The sequence below is a fragment of the Pseudonaja textilis genome, chromosome 7 (genome assembly GCF_049901715.1).
Source record: "Pseudonaja textilis isolate UNSWEBS1 chromosome 7, rPseTex1.2, whole genome shotgun sequence".
NCBI lineage: Eukaryota > Metazoa > Chordata > Lepidosauria > Squamata > Elapidae > Pseudonaja > Pseudonaja textilis.
In genome coordinates, this window is record NC_141996.1 from 14053699 (window position 1) to 14071424 (window position 17726).

General features: G+C 38.6%; 1 protein-coding gene across 1 annotated transcript in view; it reads left to right on the plus strand.

Annotated features, from left to right (window-relative positions):
- The window catches only part of CNTN5 (contactin 5), a 750248-nt gene extending 732798 nt beyond the window's left edge, over window positions 1–17450 (plus strand). The window contains exons 23-26 of the mRNA XM_087937063.1: window positions 2277–2463; window positions 2845–2954; window positions 9565–9733; window positions 12605–17450. Coding sequence (XP_087793189.1) covers window positions 2277–2463; window positions 2845–2954; window positions 9565–9733; window positions 12605–12708 — 570 coding nt within the window. The 3' untranslated portion in view covers window positions 12709–17450. The remainder of the gene's footprint in view (window positions 1–2276; window positions 2464–2844; window positions 2955–9564; window positions 9734–12604) is intronic.
- The last annotated feature ends 276 nt before the right edge of the window (window positions 17451–17726 follow it).

The following is a 17726-nucleotide window of genomic DNA, read 5'->3' on the forward strand; positions in this document are numbered from 1 at the left end:
AGAAAGGCTGCCACGGTTTCGCCAACGTTCAGTTCCACAGAGAATAAAGAGAATAAAAGATCAACTGGGTCTCAGGTCTTTATTCCCACAACACAACACTAACATTTTGAGAGCAAATTGTTGCTCTACACAGACATAGAGGTGAACCCTGCATAACATCTAGTACAAAGAGCGTAGCTGCACTGAATGAATTACAAAGGAGCTGTTCTGTATTCATATGTTCCAAGCCTATAATCCCAAGAGTAGGAGAAGCTCAGAAAAGGCATACTGACAGCCAGGCTTGTAAACATTAAAAACTATTTCGGCCTCATGTGGAAAGGAAGAGAAGGTATTCCAGAGAGAGGGGTTTTTTTTCCCCTGAATCACACTCAACAGAAACCCGTTCCTCTCAGAGAAACACAAATCAAATCCTCTTCCCTTCTCTCTATCCCTCAGCGATGCTGGTTCGGTATGATTAGACCACTGCAATGTTTCCTCAGGTGTTTTGTCATCTCCAATTCATTATATGGATGAGGAGTTTCCTCTTCTGTGCACTATGGTTGACAGGGAAGGAAGTATTGTTTCTCACATTTCCTCACTGAATTCAGTCAGAGAGGGCTAAGGACGAATAACTGATTTCTTTGAAGACCCAACCAGGTGGGCTATCCTTGAGACTTTGAATTTGCTCTGGAATTCCTGGCTGCATTCATTCTGGTTCATCCCTATTTACTGGCTACCTCCTGTACGCAGGAGGCAGCAGCAAAAGCATGATAAATGACAGAAATATCAGAACATACTGTAGAAGGCAATCTGGAGCAGAAGAGTAGGGATGAGGTAGTGCTTAGAATGGTGAGTTTTTTTTAAAAATGCAGTTTTGTGTCACCACTCGGTTTACTCAGCAGTCTACAACCATCTATATTCTAGCTAAATGGGGAGCGAGCTCCACATTCACTAGCACTGACAATGTTACATAGTTGGCTAGGGTGGAATGTAGTTTGGGGTCCCAAAGGGAGGGGTTGCTTCCCAGAGGTAAAGAGGCAGCAGAGCTTAGAAAGTTTGGTAGGCAGAAGAAAGTCAAGATGGCCGCTCAGTAGCAATTTATATAGATTATATAGGCAGGAAGTTAGATAGATGATAGATAGATAGATAGATAGATAGATAGATAGATAGATAGATAGATAGATAGATAGATAGATAGATAGATAGACGAGAGAATGAGAGAGAGATGCAGATAGTTGCTTTAGTGTGGCAAGATTCTGTCTATAAGTGAACAGCATTAAAGGAAACAAAAGTAACTCCATGTGTCATTCTTGAGGCCTCACACCAGTCTTGCCAGACTGAAGCAACTATCTGCATAATTATAAATATTCTCTGTGAACTGCTAGGGAGGGGCTGTCTTGATCTGCCTACCAAGTTTGGTTGCCTCTTTGACCTCTGAAAATCAGTCTCTTCCCCCTGGGACTTCAGATTACATTCTATCACATCAGGCAATGGAATGTCTGCAAGCAAATAACCAAGCTCAGAGAGTTCCAAAGACTCAACTAGCTATTTTTTCTCAATCTAATCTAGAGAAATACCCCAACTCATAGCATCTGATTCATGATTTCTTCCAATTAGATACGAGAATAATTTGGAAAGCCGCTGCCAGGGAATCATAACATATAATGTAAGGAAACAAAAGTGCCATTAGCTTTCATTGTACTATACATACTTCCTGCAAGCTAATAAATGGTAGCAGTCGCCATTTTGAATTCCCCATGGATGTTAAGTCATCTGAAGTATGAAAAATGATGAACATTCAATTTTTGCCTTTTCCTATATCTTATTCATTTGAATTTATTTATTTACTTATTACTTATTTATTTATTTACTCAATTACTTATCTTCTAGGTATGTTTGGAGTACAACTTTCTGCTTCTGAGAACTAGAGTACTCACATTTCTGGACAGGAGATATGGAAATATGGGGGAAAAAACTGATTACAGTGAGGATTAACAACTGATAGCCCCTGAATAAAAATCAATTATTTGAGAAATACCATCTGATTCCCTTTCATTGTCAATTTGGATAGACAGAAGTCAACAGTGAACTGTTCATACAAATTCACCACTGACAACATTTACCTCATGATCAATTGTCAGGTTCCCTCCCGCCCCCAAAAAAGTTCCTCCTAAGACTGAAGATCTATTTTAAAGAATATTAAAAGAAAGATAGGCTATAAATAGTAAGCGTAACCCTAAGTGCGTAGGGGCCTTTTACAAATGATCCTTACTCTACCTATTGTCTTTCATTGGCAGGTTGGCTACTGGAAAGATATGGAACAAGAAGAAGCATCAGAGAAGGCCAGGTCAGAAGGCAATGAGTCCTCTGTCATCCTCACAGGGCTAGAAGGCAACACCCTGTACCACCTGAGAGTGAAGGCATACAACTCAGCAGGCTATGGACCACCAAGCAACACCGTCCATGTGGCCACTAAGAAATCTCGTAGGCTACCAATTTTTGCCTTTCAATTCTCCTTTTTCTCTCTCTCTCTATTTTAGCTACATATTAAATAATGAGACCAAGAAAAGGACTCTTAACTTGTTGTTAGAATAATCCATAATCCCATTTCAAGGGCCAAGAATTTAAAAAAAAAGTATAGTTATTATTGTTATTTGTGAGCAACAAGTAATTATCTTTCTGGAAAACAAAGCTAAGTATTTTTTACATGGAACAGCACAAGGAAATGTAACGAGTCATCGGTAGCTATTAAGTTTGGAGCAAGTAATTACATTTGCTCCTTGCCTTCCCCCTCCCTGCAGCTTTTGAAAAAAAAAATACTTCAAAATCCTTTAACATGTTTTTTTTTTCCAATTTTTTTTCTAGCACCTAGTCAAGCACCGAACATTATGTGGGTTCAAGATGGTTCTCATGTTTCCCTGGGATGGGAGCCTGTAAAGCCTTTAGCTAATGAGTCAGATGTCATGGGATACAAGGTCAGTTTATCCCAGATTAACTAACTATCTCCCTCTCTGGTTTTCCTTCATCCTCTTCCGTTGTTTCTGCAATAATGCGGAATATGCAATAATGCTTAGCTCTCACTGCAGCACCAACACTATTTCACATTCAAGGAGTTTTGGAAGAATGAATGCCCAGAAAGCTACTGGCATTGTAATAGATTATCATGGTGCTATGGGGATAGAGGCAAGCTAAGTGAACATGGGGCATGGTGGCCGAGGGATGAAGATTCTGGGCTTGTTGGCTGGAGGTTGACAGTTCAAGACTCAAGTATGGGATGAGCTCCCATACTTGCCCCAGCTCCTGCCAACCTAGCAGTTCGAAACTATGTACATACAAGTAGATAAATAGGTGCCACTTCCATGGGAAGGTAACAGCATTCTGTATACCTCGACATATAGTCGTGCCAGTCATATGACCATGAAAATTCTTTGGACAACACTGGCTCCCTCAGTTAGGAAACAGAGATGAGTGCTGCCCCCTAGAATCAGTTGTGACTAAACATTGGGTCAAAGGAGACCTTTACTGTGTTGTTGTTTTTTTAATGTAAATGCAAAGGCAGCCCTGGAAAAACTCTAAAGGAATACTTCTGAATTGATTCTGAATGGAAAACAAATGTAAATGTTGTGAGAAAAGTCTAGTATTAACACTTTGTGGCCAGGAAATATATGTTTTTATGAACAGCTAAAGCAAGGGTCTCTAAACTTTTGAGAGCTAGTGAGTAGCTTTAGAATTTTGAAAGCATCTCACAAGAACTCCCATAAAATTGTTCCAAACAGCAGAGGTGGCTAGTCAAAGAACTTCCACTTTATTAAAACATGTTTCCAGGGGTGGGATTCAATTTTTTTAACAACTGGTTCTGTGGGCATGGCTTAGTTGGTGGGCATGGCTTAGTGGTCATGTTATTGGCTGGATGTGGTCAACTCAATATCACATCAAGGCAGGCATCTCCTCACCTGGCCCCTCATGACTATGGGGATGCTGCAACAGTCGTAAGTGTGAAAAATGGTCATGTTACTTTTTTCAGTGCCATTGTAACTTTGAAAGGTCACTCCACACAAACAAAGTACCAGCAAAGGAGAGGAAAAAAACTCCAGAGACGTTCCTGAGACAGGAAGTCTAGTCCTGCCATGAATGTAATAAGGGTTAACAGAGAGGCAGTTTCTATAAGCAACACCAGAATGTTTCCTTCCTGCCTTCCTTACAGGATTAGGCCAGTAATTTCTTCTAACAGCAGGTTTTTGAACTGCTTAGAATGTTAACAACCGGTTCTAGCGAATAGGTGCGAACTGGTAGAATCCCACCTCTGCATGTTTCCCACCAGCCCCTTTGATCACACAAAATGTTATCTATCTCCTCAAATTACTGCTGTTTTATTTCTGGGCAAGTCCTGGAGTAATCTTCCATTTTTATTTTCACTGAATATTCTACCATATTTAGTGGGACTTTGGTGGGAAGCATTCTTGGAAATAAACATGAGACCCTAGCTAGTGCTGTTTCACTCATGCTGTTTTTCCTTCCACCCCCTTTTCAATTGAAAAAATCTAAATTAATAACAGATAATAATAATAACAGATAATCAGAGTTGGAAGGGGTCTTATAGGTCATCTAGTCCAACCCCCGCCCAAGCGGGAGACCCTACACTATTTCTGAACAAATGGTAGTCCAATCTCTTCTTGAAGGTCTCAAGTGATGGCTCTCCCACAACTTCCAAGTGCAAGATGTTCCATTGGTTGATTGTTCTCACTGTCAGAAAGTTTCACCTTATTTCCAGGTTAAATCTCCCCTTGTTCAGTTTCCATCCATTATTCCTTGTCTGGCCTTCAGGTGCTTTAGAAAATAACTTGACTCCTTCCTCTCTGTGGCAGCCCCTCAAATATTGGAACATTGCTATCATGTCTCTCCTGGTCTTTCTCTTCACTAGACTAGCCATGCCCAGTTCCTGCAACCTTTCTTCATATGTTTTAGTCTCCAGTTTCCTAATCATCCTGGTTGCTCTTCTCTGTACTTCTTCTAGAGTCTCAACATCTTTTTTATAGTGTGGTGACCAAAACTGGATGCAGTACTCTAAGGCTTTATAGAGTGGTATTAGTACCTCACTTGATCTCGATTGTATCTGTCTGTTAATGCAATTTAGGATTGCATTAGCTTTTTTGGCTGCTCCTGCACACTACTGGCTCATATTTAGCTGGTTGTCCACTAAGACTCCAAGATCCTTCTCACAGTTACTGCTATTGAGGCCTGGTTTAACCCAGCCTATATGTGTGTACCTTTGGTTTTTCTTGCCTAAGTGTAGGACTTTACTTTTCTCTATACTGAATTTCATTAGATGAGACACCAGTTCCAGGGTAGCACAGCTTCTGTCTCAGCTTCTAACTAATCCTATTTCCCAGTGCAGACAATTTTCACTGAAACACAGACTTCAAATGAAGCAGCAACTTTTACTTGAACGAAATTTGTGACTATATTTTACATAGACTGATCCTCAACCAGGGACTATAAACAGGGCAATATGTGTTGCTTGATGCTGTTAAACACTACCCCATCTGGCTATTAATTGGAGCAGACTGCAGCAAAAGCCATACCAACACTTCAATTTGACAATATTTGCAGTAGGATTTAAGGAAATGCAGAAGCACGGGATGTCATAAATGCCATTAAAATTAATATTTTCTTTATAGAGCAGAAGTGCAAAGATAGAGATTTGTTATGATTGTGTTGGGGATATCCAGCAATCTGTGCTCAAAACATCTGTTCATTTTTTTAAAAAAAAATGGGTCTTTTGCAAGATTTCAACTTCCTTAAATTGCTGGAAATGATTATTGGGCCACATTAAAAAGATTATATCTGTTCAGTTTTATTGGTTGATTTATCCCTTTATTTTTGGACACTTCCATTAAAATATTTGGGGGCGGGGGGACATTTTTCCCCTCTGGGACTATTGCCTCTCCAAGGCAGCAAGAGGCATATGGTGGTGATAGGGTGATTAAGCTAAAACCCATTTTGTTTATTTGCTTTGGTTCAGAGTCTGAGAAGGGTTAAGCAAAAATTGACATCCTCCCTCTTTTTTTATTTATTTATTATTTTTGGCAAAGAGATTAGTGCATGGGTTGGGAAAAGCCCTTTTAGAAACCACAGATATCTGTTACTGCTGCAGCCAAACCAAGTTAAGGAATAGAATAATCCTAATAACAAATCCTCTCTATAAATTCCATAATTACTGTTTTTTTTTTAAATGCACAGCTTCATGTCCATATTTTCCTTTTGCTTTCAAGACTCTCCGCTTATACTCTATAACTACAACCACAGCCAAAATGAAAAGTGTAAGATTTAAAAACAACCAAAATGAATAGAATAGAATAACAGAGTTGGAAGGGACCTTGGAGGTCTTCTAGTCCAACTCAGGTAGGAAACCCTATACTATTTCAGACAGATGGTTGTCTAATCTCTTCTTAAAAACTTCCAGTGTTGTAGCATTCACAATTTCTGGAGGCAAATTGTTTCACTGGTTAATTGTTCTTACTTTCAGGAAATTCCTCCTTAGTTCTAAGTTGCTTCTCTCCTTGATTAGTTTTCACCCACTGCCTTTAGGTGCTTTGGAGAATAGCTTGACTCCCTCTTCTTTATGGTAATCCCTGAGATATCAAAACATTGCTATCAGGTCACCCCAGTCCTTCTTTTCATCAAACTAGACATACCCAATTCTAGCATCCGTTCTTATATATTTTAGCCTCCAGTCCCCTAATCATTTTTGTTGCTTTTCTTTTCACTTCTTTCTAGAGTCTCAACATCTTTTTTACATTGTGGTGATCAAAACTGAATGCAGCAGGGGTGGGATTCAGATTTTTTAACAACTGGTTCTGTGGACGTGGCTTGGTAGTCATGTTTCTGGCTGGGCGTGGCCAACTCAACATCACTCACATTGAGCCATGTATCTCCTCACCTGCCTCTCGTGACTGTGGGGATGCTGCAACAGTCGTAAGTGTGAAAGATGGTCATAAGCCACTTTTTTCAGTGCCATTGTAACTTTGAATGGTCACTCCACACAAACAAAGTACCAGCAAAGGAGTGGGGGGAAACTCCAGAGAGGTTCCTGAGACAAGAAGTTTAGCCCTGCCAAGAATGTAATAAGGGTTAATGGAGAGGCAGTTTCCGTAAGCAACACCAGAATGTTTCCTTCCTGCCTTCCTTACAGGATTAGGCCAGTAATTTCTTCTAACAACCAGTTCTCTGAACTGCTTAGAATGTTAACAACCAGTTCTAGCGAATAGGTGCGAAGTGGTAGAATCCCACCCCTGGATTGCCTATTCCAAGTGTGGCCTTACCAAAGCATTATAAAATAGTATTAACATTTCATGTGATCTTCTATCCCTCTGTTTATGCAGCCTAGAACTGTGTTGGCTTATTTATTTAGTTAGTTAGTTTGTCAAGCATGTATGAGAAAACAAGTATAAGTATGAACATAACATATAAACGTATAAATATAAACATGTATAAGTATATACATAATATATGAGTACAAATAAATGGGAACAGTAGGACAGGGATGGTAGGAGCTGTAGCAGGCTCATATTTAAGTTATTGTCTATTAGGACTCCAAGATCCCTCTTACAGTTACTACTATTGAGCTAGGTACCACTTATACTGTACTTGTGCATTTGGTTTCCTTGCCTAAAAGTAGGCAAATGGAAAATGTCTGGTTTCAAAACATGATACCTTTCATGAGTTCAGGAGTTTATTGGCTGGATGCTCTTTGACCTCTCCTTTTGAGCTGAGAAAACTGATGGATTCATGGTGTTCTCTGCCCATTTTCAACATTTTGAAACCAGTAGAAATAAAGGCAATCAAAGATGGGCTTCAAACTAATTTGGGCAGGATTTGGGGTGGGGTGGGGGGGTGGAAGGTGGAGTGAAAACTGCACTGTATTAGAATGTTTACATTGAGTTAGATAAGAATGATGATCAATGATCAAGCACTATGTCCATATTGGTGTTTCATTTGTAATTTTTGACTCAAATCTGATAATTTCCAGAGCACAGACTTATACAATTCCTTTCTTCATCCCTACCCCAGTTTCTTTTTCCTGCATTCTCCTTCCCTTTAGTTCCCTGTTTACCATTAATTATAATTAATTAGGCAAAGCATCCTGTTCAGTACTAAATGCTACCAGCTGGGTTTCATCTTAGTTACTGTAAATTAGTTTTAGCATTGGCAGAAATATGATAATATTCATGCTTGTACCTGAAAAGAAAGGAATATATAAGTCTACAACACTCTCTACCTTACCAACCTTAATTTAAACATAATGGCCTGGTTCAAATAAAACACTAAAACATAATGGGTTTATTGGTTTTGGCTTGTGGTATGATAAACTAGCTATTGCAACTTTAAATATGGTTTCTAGCTTACAAACCTAATAGAATTCATCCTGTTGTGGCTTATTTACCAAACTATGGTTCTCAATAGGCTAATATGTGCAACCTGCCTATTAATTTTATGACAGGATAAATAGACAATAGACAATAAATAGACAAGTTTAGCATGACAAATGGTGATAAGATAAGCCAACAAATGGTGCAACAAATGCTTTGCTGCTTATTTTATAGATGGAAACTAATCAATGAGAGAACCAACCTAGAATTAAGGAGAAATTTCCTGACAGAACAATTAATCAGTGGAATGGCTTACTTCCAGAAGTTGTGGGTGTCCCAACACTGGAAGTTTTTAAGAAGCAATTGGACAACCATTTGTCTGAAATACTATAGGTTTTCCTGTCTGAGCAGCGGGTTGGACTAGAAGACCTCCAAAGTCCCTTCCAACTCTGTTATTCTGTTATAGAACTTGTATGACTCACTAAAAGAGAACCTTCATTAGTCAAATAAATCCTAAATTACTTAATATTTATTCTGTTGCTGTTTTCCTGAATTTGAACTAGATACTTACTGAATACTAAAGTTAGATTGGTGCAATGGTGGGATTCAAAAACTTTTACTACCGATTCTGTGGGCGTGGCTTGGTGGGCGTGGTTCGATGGGTGTGGCAGGGGAAGGAGACTGTAAAATCTCCATTTCTTCCCCACTCCTGGGGGAAAATTACTGCAAAATCTCCATTCCCTCCCCACCCCACTAACCTGCTTTCCAGCTCTGTTCTCCTGTGCAGGGCAACAAAAGAAGACCCAGCCAATCAGCTGGGACTCAGGAGGCAGAGAAGAGATGGGGGCGGGGCCAGTCAGAGATGGAATTTGCCGGTTCTCCAAACTACTCCAAATTTCTGCTACAGGTTCTCCAGAACTGGTCAGAATCTGCTGAATACCACCTCTGGTGCGGTGGCCTAGAAATGGAGCTCTCACCTCACAATCAGGAGGCTGTAAGTTCAATCCTAGGTAGAGGCAGATATTTCTCTCTCTGGGCACAAGGATAATATATCTGCAGAACAAAGCTCTGGATTGGCGATAGGAGGGCCACCAGCCATGAAACACTCTGCTAGCTCCATTCAGTTGCTCAGACTCCACCCCGAAAGGGATTATGGGGTCATTAAATGATGATGATTGAATACTAGAGTTCTATAATTCTCCCTGTTCTCTGACAGGTCCTGTTTAGGCAAGAAGGACACAGCAATAGCCAAGTAATTGAAACACAGAAAACATCTGCAGTGGTGCTTCTCCCTGATGTAGGTGTCTACATCATAGAAGTCTGCGCAGTGAGCGAAGGAGGAGATGGCACACCAAGCAGCCAAATCAGGATACCATCCTTTTCAGGTAAGGCAATGATCAAAATTAGGCTCTCAGTAATTACATTCTTAATCTGCCACCATGCTTAGACCTTACACCATGCTTAGATAGACCTTATCTTCTTGACTCTTGACAAATGTATCTTTTCTTTTATGTACGCTGAGAGCATTTGCACCAAGACAAATTCCTTGTGTGTCCAATCACACTTGGCCAATAAAGTATTCTATTCTATTCTATTCTGTTCTGTTCTGTTCTGTTCTGTTCTGTTCTGTTCTATTCTATTCTATTCTACGGAGTGCTGGACTATAAAACTGAATGCCTTGTGTATTTCTACTAATGATCAATCAGACTTGATATACTGTTAATACAGTATGTTTGGATCTGGGGTGTCAAGCTCGTGGCATCACGTTGTCATCACGTGACGTATCGTGACTTTTTTTCCCTTCGCTAAACCAGAGGTGGGAGTGGCCAGCGCATGACATATCCAGCCCACAGGCCGCGAGATTGACACTCCTGGTTTGTATGGAGACAGTTCTTTGATATTCAGTCTGGTTCTCTTCAGCTTGTGACATTTTTCCCCCTGAAATTTCAGAAAAGTTAATTCCAGCAGCTACTTTACCCTTTTTAAATTAGTACGCTGATTTTGTGTGAGCAGTGCAAGGTTGTAGGAGCGAAACCATTGTAGAGAATCCCTTTTCAGGTGGCAGTGTTCTGAATTCATTTCACGTGAAGTGAAAATGCCACTTTATACTGCTCTGCTGAGACCACACTTGAAATATGGCATCCAATTCTGGTCACCAGGATACAAAAACAATATTGAGACCCTAGAAAGAGGCTAGAGAAGAGCAGGTAGGGGATAGAGAAGTGTTTAGATGCTCTAAGCACAGTTAGTCCTCAACATACAATTCATTTAGTGACTGTTCAAAGTTACAACAGCACTGAAAAATGTGACTTATGACCATTTTTCACAGTTAATGACCATTTTTGCAGCATCCCCCCATAATCAGGTGAACAAAATTCAGATGCTTGGCAACTGGTTCATATTGCTGTGTCCCAATATCACATGATCCCCTTTTGTGACCTTCTGACAAGCAAAGTCAATAGGGAAGCCAGATTCACTTAACAACAGGGTTACTAACTTACAAACTGCAGTAATTCACTTAACAACTGCGGCAAGATTAACAGCAGCTAGAATTGTATTTGCCAAAAATTGGAAAAGTGAAAAAAAGACCGATAGAAGAGGAGATGATTAAAAAAATAATGGGATGTGCAGAAATGAATAAATTGACATGAGCAACTAGAGAGCAAGAAGATAAAGAATATTATAAAATCTGGGATTTATTTTATCAATGGCTAGATAAGAAAATAGGGAAATAAAATATATTATAATAATAAATATAACATGATAGTAATGATAAGATAAGGTAATGATACGTTACAACTGATCATAATGAAATAAATGATATTTTGTATTAGGTCATGTAATAGTTGAGATCTGCTCAAAAAGAAGATGTGAATTTATAATTAAAGTCTGATAAGGTGTTAATAATAATGCAATAGGCATAGTCAATATATATAATATGAATTATAATTTAAATCTAGAAGGGAAAGACTGATGATATTGTGCACAAAAGATATGCACCAACCCGCACACTGTACAATGGAAAGATGGTTTTATTTGTTGTTTTATGTTTGTGTTTGTTTATGTTTGTTGGGAAATTTTTTTTAAAAAAAACCAACTGTGGCAAAAAAGGTGGTAAAATGGGGCAAAACTCACCTAACAAATGTCTCACTTAATAACAGAAATGTTGGGCTCCATTGTGGTCGTAAGTCAAAGACTACCTGTATCCAGAGGTGGAATTCTACCAGTTTGCCCCTATTCACTAGAATTGGTTGTTAACATTCTAAGCAGTTCAGAGAACTGGTTGTTAGAAGAAATTACTGGCCTAATCCTGTAAGGAAGGCAGGAAGGAAACATTCTGGTGTTGCTTACAGAAACTGCCTCTCCGTTAACCCTTATTACATTCTTGGCAGGACTAGACTTCCTGTCTCAGGAACTTCTCTGGAGTTTTTTTCCCCTCCTTTGCTGGTACTTTGCTTGTGTGGAGTGACCACTCAAAGTTACAATGGCACTGAAAAAAGTGACTTATGACTGTTTTTCACACTTACGACTGTTGCAGCATCCCCACAGTCATGAGAGGCCAGGCGAGGAGATGTGTGCCTCAATGTGAGTGATGTTGAGTTGGCCACGCCCAGCCAGTAACATGACCACCAAGCTGTGTCCACCCAGTCATATGACCACCAAGCTATGCCCACCAACTAAGCCACACCCACAGAACCAGTTGTTAAAAAATTTGAATCCCACCCCTGCCTGTATTTCCATTTCAAGATCTATATTGCTGACTATTCATTGCTGGCTGCCATTGAATTGCACCTCAATATTGGCATGTTAGGGTTGAAGTCTCAAAGGTGCTTTTTTTTTCTTCAAAAGGCAACCGGACTGAAGCTTCATCAGTTCTGGCTGAGAACTGAAAGCTTCTCAGCCAAGAAGCTATTTTCCTCAAGAAAAGAAGCAAAAAAAAGCACCTTTGAGACGTGGATGACTGAGAATCTCCATAGACAGTTACGGTTGAAGGTCATTAGAAGAGGCCTTTTGCATAGGAGTGATGGTGTAACTATTGTAGGTTATTGTCTTGTTGTATTTATGTTTTGTGGATTGTCATTTTACTTGATTGTTTCATCTTTGTAATGTTACTGTATTTTTTGATCTTCTCAGTAAACCACCCTGAATCTGTCTGATTCAGAGCCAGAGGAATATAATAAATAATTCAGAGTACCATTTCCAAAACATTATAGTAATTAGTTCTTTTTCTTCTTCCATTGTTTTGATCCCATCAGGTGGAAAAGTCACAAATTCTCAATCCAGGCTAAATGCTTTTACCACTTCTTCATCAACTGTAACATTTCTACTGGTATTGATGGTCCCTTCAACGTCATGGTGAAGGAAGAAGATAGAAGACTTTACTCATTTCTCTGGTTGCTTTGGCGTGATAACACCAACGGATGGACGACCAAGGAGAAAGCAGAAGGTTAATTATCAAAGGAATCTCAACGGTGCTTTTTCAAAAGGTAACTGGACTGGGGTTTTTTCCCCTCAGGAAGAAAAAAAAGACGTTTCGCTTCTCATCCGAAAAGCTTCATTGGTTCTTGGATGAGAAGCAAAACATCTTCTTTTTCTTCCTTGGGGAAAAAAGATAGTCCACTTGCCTTTTGAAAACACACCCTTGAGACAACTATGACCTGGATGACTGAAAATCTCCACAGATATATCAAAGGAATGTTTCAGAAATGGATCTAGTCCATCAGGAAGAATATTGAAGGAAATAACACAAAAATAATCCACCAGGTGTCTTCTCTTTGGTTTCCATAATTGTCATCTTTTGGGGGAAAGGGATGTTTTTGCCCGATAGAAAATATGCAGATTCTTTGATATAAACTTTTGTAAACAAATGGAAATTATGTCAAATTTTATTTACCTTTGTAATTGTTTGTATATTAGCTAGCATCAATCTTATACCCTTAGTAAATTAAATGACTGAGACAGTGCATTCATTTTGTTTGCACTGCTAAGGACTTTTAACAATTTTAAGGAAAAATATATATAAATATTTGGATTCTAGTAAATTATCCCTCCCCTTCTCAGAAGGCTGAGTTTTGTTTTACTTTTTTACTTATCAAGAGAAAAATGCCATGATATGATCCGGTTTCAAAAATGACCGTAGCTAATGTTGCCTTTAAGGGGAAAAAATCATATAATTATTATCTTTGGTATAGTATAGTAATTTTTCTTCTGTTTTCTTCTCTGTTTGTATTCTCCATGAACATCATAAACCACTTTTCCAGATCCAAGTACATCTGAAGCATATTGAACTGAGTCTAAAATTGAGGCCTATCATTTTGTACTAGTTATTGTCCACTACAATAAGAGAGAAAAAAATTTGCTTATTTTTAATAGCATAACTGTCCATGATAGGGAGCGCAGATGACACTGAAATTATTGTTGGACACTTAATCTGAGTCTTCAGCAATTGCTAACTGCAAATATGAAATCAATGAAGAGAGACAAAGCTGTCTTCCCCAAACAGCTTTCTGTCTTTAGACCTTTATTTTTGTAGTTCATTTTTGTATGGTACTGTACTGTCTATATTTGGTGATTTAGCAAAATGGTATCAATAAGCATTTCAAGATTGGGACAATGTGGTGTGCCTAGATTGTACTTAATATGAAGCAAGGACATTTTTTTTAATGTCCAAAATGAAAAGGATACAGTTGGGCAAATGCTTTTAATGTTCTCAGGCTTAAGAATCAAAGCCTTTAACCTTTCCATATCCAAGGTCTAGCTTCAAAACAGCAAGTAGTGTTGGATCAACTTTTAGTTCTTGTCATCTCCCCCTCCTCCTGTTTCTCTTCTCCTCCTAATCCTTTTCCTCCTCCTTCTCCTCTTCCCCTTCCTCCTCCTAATCCTTCCCCTCCTTCTCTTCCTCCTCCTTCTCTTCCTCTTCCGCCTCCTCTTTCTCTTTTCCTTCTACTCCTCTTCTTTCTCTTCCTCCTCCTCTTTCTTCTCTTCCTCCTCCTCCTCCTCCTCTGCCCCTGCCTTCTCCCCGTGTGCCTGTATATGTTATTTTCTCATATGCAACTACTTCTGTACCAAGGCATTCTATCACAGTGGGGCTGAAAAGAGCTCATGAGAAAATGGATAGTGCCAGAGAATTTGAATAAATGAATACTAATGTAAAGCTTCCCTTCACATACTTAAGAGATCTAGAAGTAGCTTCATTATGCTTTCTTTTTTTCCACAACATATAATGAAACTTTACATTATATTCAAGATAAACTGTCTTTTTCTCACCCACAACCCAAATATTTGCACCCTGGGTTCTTTTTTTATAGTGGTCTTCCCATCCCTTGCTTCCTATTCTCTTCAACCATCCTATTTCAAGAATGGGGGGGGGGAAGATGAGGGGGGGAACCTATGGTGTTATATTAGCAAAATAAATTTACTTTAGAAGAGAAATATTTTTCCAGTGCAGGTTGTGGAAATGCTCACAGGTACATAGAGACTTGGCTTTGCATAACCAATAATTTGTATTGACAGCACATCCCACTCTTACTACAATTTGCTTTTGAATACAGAATACAGAATATTAGAGTTGGAAGGGACCTTGGGTGACTTTTAGTCTAAACCCTGCTCAAGCAAGAGACCTGTGCCATGGTTGTTTGGTCATAAAAACTTCTAGTGATGGAGCATCCACAACTTCCGCAGACAAGCCATTCCACTGATTAATTGTTCTCACTGCCAGAAAATTTCTCCTTAGTTCTAGCTTGATTCTCTCCTGAGATAACTTTCCATCTGTTACTTTTTATCCTACCCTCAAGTGCTTAAGATAAGAAATAGACTGCCTCGTCTCTGAGACAACCTCTCAAATATTGGAACACTGTTATCATATCATCCCTAATCATTCTTTTTGATGGACAAGAGACAGTTCTCACAACTGTTTAACCTCCTCCAGTCCCTTAATCTTCTTTGTTGCTCCTTTCGGCCTTCTTTCTAGAGTCTCAACATCTATTTTTGTATCGTGGTGATCAAAATTGGACACGATATTCCAAGTGTGGTCTTACCAGTGATGTAACCTTGATACTATCCCTCTTTAGATGCAGCCTAGGACTGCACTGGCTTTTTTGGTAGCTGCAGCACACTGCTGGCTCATACTTCAGTAAAATACAAAAGGATAAACATCATCAAAGTATATCAGAAGCTTACCACTCCTACAATGAAAATTAGATTTTCATTTAGACCCTCTCAGAATGGTCAGATGGGATTGGTGAGTGACAAATCCAGGAGTGATTGGGTTATATTAGACCTCTGATGAGATTATTAGAAAATCCTAGATTTTATTGCATCCTTCTCAACATGTTGTGGTCACTTAACCATTACCAATAAGAGAATATTTGTACTCAGGGTTAGACTTCAGAGTACTTGGTACTCTCCGAGTTGGTTGGTTGTTTGCTTTCATTACCCAACTAGGTATCATAACCAGTGCCTTACTTAAACATAACCATGAAACCAGAGCTATGGTGGTAACTTACACATGACTAAAATCTACATATTGTAATATTTACATGGAGATGCACATAGAGTGACCAATTCTATGATTTGATGGAAAATTACAAAATATAGTGGGGAAATATAGTGTGACCACTGTATCTATATACCTCCTCAACTTTGCTGCTAATTATTGATGGGCTTTACAGCTACAGCTTTCCGTTTTTCTTAGTCTTTAGCAGTGAAGCTCACCTGTATTAGATAGCTTTTCAATTATAAGTTGCTCTTAGAAGAGTGTTCTGAAAGTAGGGTGAACAGTCATTGCTAGCAGTATAAAGCAGCAAATGGAAGAGCTATCAATATCAAGACATAAAACATTATTCCTCTTTAAGTCAAAATATTTCATTGCTATCAGCATAAGAACTTTATCATGTATGAGTTTGTGGAGGGTTCCACCCCTCCACAATAATATTGTAAAAAAAAAACTGAACTTGCCAGTAAGTTAATTCATTTTAGACAATGAACTTGAATTCAGAAAGAGGGTTCCTTAGATGGAAACATGTCATCAAATCCAGATGAAAACTGGAGCTGTTGAAATCAGTGGTATTTAAGTTAAACATGAGTAAGTCCCACTGACCTCTACTGTTTGACTCTAGATTTTAATAGGTCTCAGTACAATCAAGTTGTGCTATCTGGCTTCCTTCAAATGTGATCATCCAGCCATGTTACATTTCAGCAAATATCACCTTTTCTTCTTCTTATACTCTTACGACATCTGTCCATAAATCACTTCCTAATGACACCATGCTAGAGTTTCCCCATCAGGATCAGCACGTTTTCTGTTTTTATTTTTCAGGATAATGGTGAGTGGCATGTTTTAAAAAAAGCTCTTTGAAGAGAACTAGAACCCTTGATAAAGCATGTTTGGCACTTCATCACCTGCAATGTGAACTCACACACTTGCAGCATCTCTGTATATGACCAATAATATTTTGGATTTCTGTCATCAGTAAGATCTACTGTAGCAGACTACCATAAGCAGAGGAGTACAAGTTGCCTTGGTTAACATGGTACATCTGAATGACCATGATTTATTTAACTGCCCTGAAGTCAGCCTCATGTAGGGTCACTACAAAGATAGACAGGTATATGGTATGCCTGGACAGAAGCTAGATTTTGCATCTATAGTCTATTAATAAGCAATGTTATTTTTTAGTTATTGCCATATTACCATATTTATTACTTCATCAAAGACAACATCTCCATGTCATGATCCTAATTTGTTGTTAATATTGTCACAGTAGGTTTGTTGACTGCAAACATGTGAATTCATTCATATATTACAGTTTCTTTGGATTACTGTGTAACAAAACAGTCCAACATAACTAGAAAGACTGTATTTTTGTATAATGTCCTAATAACTGAATGTGATTGGAAAGGGAGAAATAAAACAATCTTGGCTTAGAAACCAAAAACAAGGTCCAACTCAAAAATGTTAGAAAACTTGTATACAACTTGTATATATTTACTATATATAATGGTATATACTATGTGAGAGACACAGTAAAATACTGGTTCCTGTGTACTGTTCTTGTAACATTAGATCTTTTTAATAAATTATTCTCTTTTTATTGACTTTTATCTTATGTCCTGTCAGATGCTAAATCGTGTGGGTTCGTTTGTCCATGTCTAGAACAAAGGTAAATGGAGATTATTTGATGGAAAATGAGAGCATAAACATATGCTACATGGGAATTCTATATCTGTTTAAGGTTGAAACTGATCCAATCGTAAGATATTTAGCAACATTTTCTGAAAACCTCAACAAATAATTTCACATCAATGGGATCCAATTGGCACCAAAGATATTTGAACCATTGTTTTCCAAAAGGATAGTTTCTAAATTGCATCAAGTTT